Source organism: Odontesthes bonariensis, chromosome 19 (assembly GCF_027942865.1).
Source record: "Odontesthes bonariensis isolate fOdoBon6 chromosome 19, fOdoBon6.hap1, whole genome shotgun sequence".
Classification (NCBI taxonomy): domain Eukaryota; kingdom Metazoa; phylum Chordata; class Actinopteri; order Atheriniformes; family Atherinopsidae; genus Odontesthes; species Odontesthes bonariensis.
This window is the reverse complement of record NC_134524.1, coordinates 2670697-2677259: the sequence shown is the minus strand read 5'-3', so window position 1 is coordinate 2677259 and position 6563 is coordinate 2670697. Positions and strand designations below refer to the sequence as shown.

Sequence of the window (6563 nt, the reverse complement as noted above, 5' to 3'; positions counted from 1 at the left end):
GGTAAAGTTTAGATACAACCTTCTTGCAAGTTCCTGAACTAATTTTCACATGGAACACCTCTAAGATACCTGTCTTTTGCCCCTCTAGTGCTCTAGCTATATTTAGTAGAGCGGCTACAAGGCCAACATGGCAAGAATCGTGCAAATTACGATACAAGCGTGTAAATTGGCAGATATGTGCCCAAGACGTAGTTACCACAAGAACACAATACAACTCCAAGTCTGTGCTGAACATTTTCCCCTGAAATGCTCAGGGTACGCCAAACACTGTCAGCTTAAAGCTAAAAGGAACAGAAACAGCCTGAAGCAGGTTTAAATGATCAGCGTTTGAGTTTGTAGATACAATCCAATAAAGTATAAGGGTGTCGTGTGCACACGACAGGTGACAGGTTGCCGCTCCCAGGTGAATGTTTGCTTATCTGCCGTAAAAATTGCTGTTGATTTAAGCCAATCATTTCTCTGCAGTGTGACTACGTTGGTGTCTCTTTAGATGACCTAATTGAGTGAAAGCTGCCCCACACTGACCACAGCTGTATGGCTTCTCTCCTGTGTGACAACGTTGGTGTCTCTTTAGATGACCTAATTGAGTGAAAGCTGCCCCACACTGACCACAGCTGTATGGCTTCTCTCCTGTGTGAATACGCTGGTGCGTCTTTAGATTAGATAATGCAGTGAAAGCTGCCCCACACTGACCACAGATGAAAGGTTTCTCTGCAGTGTGACTACGTTGGTGTCTCTTTAGATGAGATAATGCAGTGAAAGCTGCCCCACACTGACCACAGATAAAAGGTTTCTCTCCTGTGTGAATACGTTGGTGCGTCTTTAGACTAGATAATTGAGTGAAAGCTGCCCCACACTGACTACAGCCGAAAGGTTTCTCTCCTGAGTGAATACGTTGGTGTTCCTTTAGATTAGATAATTGAGTGAAAGCTGCCCCACACTGACCACAGCTGAAAGGTTTCTCCCCTGTGTGAATACGTTGATGTTTCTTTAGACTACCTAATTCAGTGAAAGCTGCCCCACACTGACCACAGCTGTATGGCTTCTCTCCTGAGTGAATACGTTGGTGGTTCTTTAGACTACCTAATGCAGTGAAAGCTGCCCCACACTGACCACAGATGAAAGGTTTCTCTCCTGAGTGAATACGTTGGTGCATCTTTAGATTACCTAATTGAGTGAAAGCTGCCTCACACTGACCACAGATGAAAGGTTTCTCTCCTGAGTGAATATGTTGGTGTGTCTTTAGATGAGATAATCTAGTGAAAGCTGCCCCACACTGACCACAGCTGTAAGGCTTTTCTCCTGTGTGAATACGTTGGTGTTTCTTTAGATCAGATGATTGAGTGAAAGCTGCCCCACACTGGTCACAGCTGTATGGCTTCTCTCCAGTATGAAGCCTCTGATGATACCTCAGATTTGATCGTTTGATAACTTTCCCACAGTCCTTACAGCAGTGCCATCTGGATCCCTCTTGGGCTCTATGTTTCTGCAATGACAGAGAGGAAGAAGACTTAGATCCTTTTGAAGTTCACACAAAAGATTTCTCTAAGCTAACCTACGCTAACCAACATATTCTAACTGGAGCTGGACAGACCGAGCCACACAGGTCTCAATATCTCAGATCAAACGTGAACGCTGAGGGTGCGTTTATAAGTGCCCTCAGCTATCAGCACTGTGCTCTGATGTGTTCTGCACACGTTCAGCTTTTTAAGCAGTAAACTTTTTGCTCTTTTACTAATTTTTTTTGTCATGATGAAACTCTGAAAAGGAACTTGAGCTACAATATTTCTAAATGATAGATAGATAGATAGATAGATAGATAGATAGATAGATAGATAGATAGATAGATAGATAGATAGATAGATAGATAGATAGATAGATAGATAGATACTTTGCTGTTTAAAAAAAAGTGTCAAAGTCACCTATAAAGCCTCACAGTATTCTAAGAAAAGATACAATTTCAATAAAAATGGTCCTGTCACGTTGGCAACGGTCCAATTAATGTACTCCAGTAAAATAGTTAGTCTACAACAAGTATTTCACCCACAAAAGACACAAAGTCTGCGGCGGCTAATTTTTCCGCACATTCTTGATCATAACTTCAGTTAGCATGCATGTATTAGCCCCAACGTCATACCGAAACAGCTCTGGTCTTTTAGCTTTTGAATGACATCTTACTTATTTCAATAGATGACTGTTTACCCTGTCTGCTGGGGAACAATAGTCAGTTACTCACTGAAAAACGGCATGACGCGCGATGGGTGGGACTTCTCCCATAAATCAGGAGTTGTAAAATTACGCATCGCTGTGCGTAATTCAAAATTCTGCAGTAATTCGTCTTCTTGTGTCTGCAAAATGGCTAAACGTACTTGGAAAACTAAATACACTCTGGAGGAAACCTTGGAGGTTTGTCTACGGCGGGACAGTGATAATTCTGACGAGTGTGTGTCAGAGGAAGACAGTGATGCTTCTGACGAGTGTGTGTCAGAGGAAGACAGTGATGCTTCTGACGAGTGTGTGTCAGAGGAAGACAGTGATGCTTCTGACGAGTGTGTGTCAGAGGAAGACAGTGATGTTTCTGACGAGTGTGTGTCAGAGGAAGACAGTGATGCTTCTGACGAGTGTGTGTCAGAGGAAGACAGTGATGTGTCGTTCATTAACTCTGAAGAAGAAGAAGCATTTTCTGACGACGGAAACGTTACTCTTGACAAGTATTATTTACATTTTATTGTTATTTTATTTAATATTATTGTACTCATAGCCCCCCCATGAGCTGTCACCTTACCGTGGTGGGGGGGTTTGCGTGTCCCAATGAGTCTGGGAGCTATGTTGTCTGGGGCTTTAAGCCCCTGGTAGGGTCACCCATGACAAACAGATCCTAGATGAGGGACCAGACAAAGAACAGCTTATAAAACCCCCATGATGAAGAAGATTTTTGGAGAATGTGTTCCCTTGCCCAGACGCGGGTCACCGGGGCCTCCCCCTGGAGCCAGGCCCAGGGGTGGGGCCCGCCGGCGAGCGCCTGGTGGCCGGGTCTGTGCCCGTGGGGCTCGGTCGGGCACAGCCCAAAGAAACTACACGGGTCCCCCTTCTGACAGGCTCACCACCCGTGGGAGGGGCCAAAGGGAGTCGGGTGCAGTGTGAGCTGGGCGGCAGCCGAAGGCGGAGACCTTGGCGGTCTGATCCTCGGCTGCTGAAGCTGGCTCTTGGGACATGGAACGTCACCTCTCTGCTGGGAAAGGAGCCTGAGCTGATGCGCGAGGCTGAGCGGTTACGGCTATATATAGTCGGACTCACCTCGACACATGGCTTGGGCTCCGGAACCAGCCTCCTCGAGAGGGGTTGGACTCTCTTCCACTCTGGAGTTGCCCGCGGTGAGAGGCGTAGAGCAATTGTGGGCATACTTATTGACCCCCGGCTGTGCGCCTGTACATTGGGGTTTACCCCGGTAGACGAGAGGGTAGCCTCCCTCCGCCTTAGGGTGGGAGGACGGGTCAACTGATCACCACCTGGTGGTGAGTTGGCTTCGCTGGTGGGAGAGGAACCCGGTCAGACCTGGCAGGCCCAAACGTATTGTGAGAGTCTGTTGGAAACGCCTGGCGGAACAGCTGATGGTACCGACAGGCCAAGCGGAACGCGGCCTCGGTGGTTGCTGAGGCAAAAACTCGGGCTTGGGAGGAGTTCGGGGGGGCCATGGAGAACGACTTCCGGACGGCCTCGAAGAGATTCTGGTCCACCATCCGGTGGCTCGGGGGGGGAGCGGTGCACCGTCAACACAGTACATGGTGAGGGCGGGGCTCTGCTGACTTCAACTAGGGACGTCGTGAGTCGGTGGGGGGAATACTTCGAGGGCCTCCTCAATCCTACCGACACGCCTTCCGATCAGGAAGCAGAGTTGGGGAGCTCGGACGTAGGGCCTCCCATTTCTGGGGCTGAGGTTGCCGAGGTGGTTAAAAAACTCCTTGGTGGCAAGGCCCTGGGGGTGGATGAGGTCCGTCCTGAGTTCCTTAAGGCTCTGGATGTTGTAGGGCTGTCTTGGTTGACACGCCTCTGCAGCATTGCGTGGACATCGGGGGCAGTGCCTCTGGACTGGCAGATCGGGGTGGTGGTCGTCCTGGCCGTGGAACAGTGGACCAGCTCTACACCCTCGGCAGGATCCTGGAGGGTGCATGGGAGTTCGCCCAACCGGTCTACATGTGTTTTGTGGACTTGGAGAAGGCGTTCGACCGTGTCCCTCGGGGACTCTTGTGGGGGGTGCTCCGGGAGTATGTAGTGCCGGACTCCTTGATATGGGCTGTTCGGTCTCTGTATGACCGGTGTCAGAGTTTGGTCCGCATTGTCGGCAGTAAGTCGGACACGTTTCCTGTGAGGGTTGGACTCTATCAGGGCTGCCCTTTGTCACCGATTCTGTTCATAATTTTTATGGACAGAATTTCTAGGCGTAGCCAGGGCGTTGAGGGGTCCGTTTTGTCGACCTCAGAATCGGGTCCCTGATTTTTGCGGACGATGTGGTTCTGTTGGCGTCGGCTGGCCGTGACCTTCAGCTCTCACTGGAGCGGTTCGCAGCCGAGTGTGAAGCGGCTGGGATGAGAATCAGCACCTCCAAATCCGAGACCATGGTCTTCAGCCGGAAAAGGGTGGAATGCCCTCTTCAGGCTGTAGTCCCATTGTGTTTTTCAGTCCGCAGCCCTATGCTAAAGTCACTTTGAAGACACATATTTGGGAAGAAAAATTTGGCAGGCATAAAAATCCATCTCTTTCACTGTATTCAAGCTACTTTCGCCGCACATTGGTTGAGATCATTGGCAAGCTACCATCAGACCTCAGGGCCAAATGGTTAAATAAGAACTACGAAATTATAAAAGAAGAACATCTTCCGAAACTTGACGATGGTGTCAGCTTCGTAGAGACAGAGGCTGAAAAGAGGTCTGATCCAGTCTTTAGTGGGTTAGTTAGCTATAAGAAACAGGAGAAACCAAACAATTTTACATCGACGAGGGGTTCAAAAAACCTTTTCAAAACTACCCCACAAGTGTTAAGGCAGCTGCTGTTCAGGAGAACAAGTCTACACGTACCAAGCAACCAGCTAATCTAAAGTGCCTGAAGTGCTCAGAGCGCCACTTCTTGAACCAGTGTCCAGCTTTCTGCTCACTAACTGTGCCAGATCGCCTCATGTTCGTTCAGGAGAAAAACCTGTGCCAAAACTGTCTCATGATGGGGCACAACACTGAGGTCTGCAGACGCTATTGGGTACGTAATGTGCCTGGCTGCGGACAGAAACATAACAAATGGTTGCAGCCTAACCACACGAGCAAGTCAGGACGCCACTGATGACAGTAAAACTCCCCAACAAACACAACCTACCAGATCACCTAATGTCACTTGTGGATTTGCTGGAGCTGGAAATGGTAAGGTTTGCTTACCTATTGTTCCTGTTGTGGTTAGAAGCAAGGCTAGCAGAATCAGTTCTGTCACGTACGCAATACTCGATCCAGGAGCCAACACCAGTTTAGTGTCGGAAGAACTCACCAAGAAACTTGGAATGGGACGGGGGCTGTTAGAGCAATAACGAAGCTGTTTAAGAGCTGTAACACTTTTATTTACATTATTAACTATTTGCATTAACAACAAGTAGGTGTCGCAATTCAATGTTATCAATGCTGTCTTTTAATGTCTGAGCCTGGCAAAGCATTATTACTTCGGTTTAAAAAAAAAAAATTTTTTTTTTTTTTTTTTTTTGGAACGTTGGCAAGGCGGCAGTGCGAGTTTGTTAAGGCGACCGCCTTAACTATGATGCACTGCGGGAAACACTGTGATGAGACGGCCAGATGGGATCACTTAGCGGACATTCCTATTCCCAGTGTCAACTCCAAAGATGTGCACCTTGTTATTGGACAAGATGCACCACGTCTTCTCAGAGCTGAAGAATATCCTGTAGGAGGAGATAATGACCCATATGCTTCCAGAACGGTGCTTGGCTGGGCCATAAATGGACCAATTGATTACAAGGAAAGAAGGAAGATCAGGGCCTACTTCCTCAAGTCTGATCATAGCCTGCAAACTCAGGTTTTGGAAACTTGATGACCCCACACACAAGAACAATCTATCAATCAATGACCACAAAGTCATTAAACTGTGGGAAAATTCATTCTCCAAAGAAGGCTCACACTATAGCTTAGACATCCCTTTCAAAAAGGAAACCGTGACATTACCAAACAACATCAACTTAGTAACAGAAGCCCTTTTTCCATCAACGACATGATTCGCTTTAATTTGATGCGCATCAAGAAGTTAGTGCGATACATGTGATGGAAAAACGCTTAAATCGCTAGAACGCCTGTTTTGTCGCATTAAATCAATTCGCTGGAAATAGGTGGTTCAGGGCTAAGTTGTATCGCTACAGAAGTGATGGAAAAGGTTAATGCGATTCAGACTAGCCACGCATGCGCAGATGGTATTGGTAAAGCGCGAGGATTCGAATGTTGTTGTTGAGCCGCTCAGCCGCCCCATTTCACCTATCCTGTCGGTATCAAAACAGCAGCAACAACTAGTAACAACGTCCG

The 6563-nt window shown here is 47.8% G+C and overlaps 1 protein-coding gene across 1 annotated transcript; it reads right to left on the bottom strand.

The window, feature by feature from the left end:
• Positions 1 to 337: 337 nt before the first annotated feature.
• On the bottom strand, positions 338 to 5174 carry LOC142369467 (uncharacterized). The gene is made up of 2 exons (XM_075451819.1): positions 5076 to 5174; positions 338 to 1486 (listed from the first exon to the last, which is right to left on the bottom strand). Exons 1-2 carry the CDS (start codon positions 5172 to 5174, stop codon positions 452 to 454), a joined length of 1134 nt encoding a protein of 377 aa, XP_075307934.1. The 3' UTR covers positions 338 to 451.
• Between the last annotated feature and the right edge of the window lie 1389 nt (positions 5175 to 6563).

Excerpts from the sequence above, each read along its gene's own strand:
- LOC142369467 (XM_075451819.1), bottom strand. The coding sequence starts at position 5,174 with ATGAGGCGATCTGGCACAGTTAGTGAGCAGAAAGCTGGACACTGGTTC. Across the intron at positions 1,487-5,075 it reads TTAGATTAGCTGGTTGCTTG|AAACATAGAGCCCAAGAGGG; the intron begins GTACGTGTAGAC and ends CTGTCATTGCAG.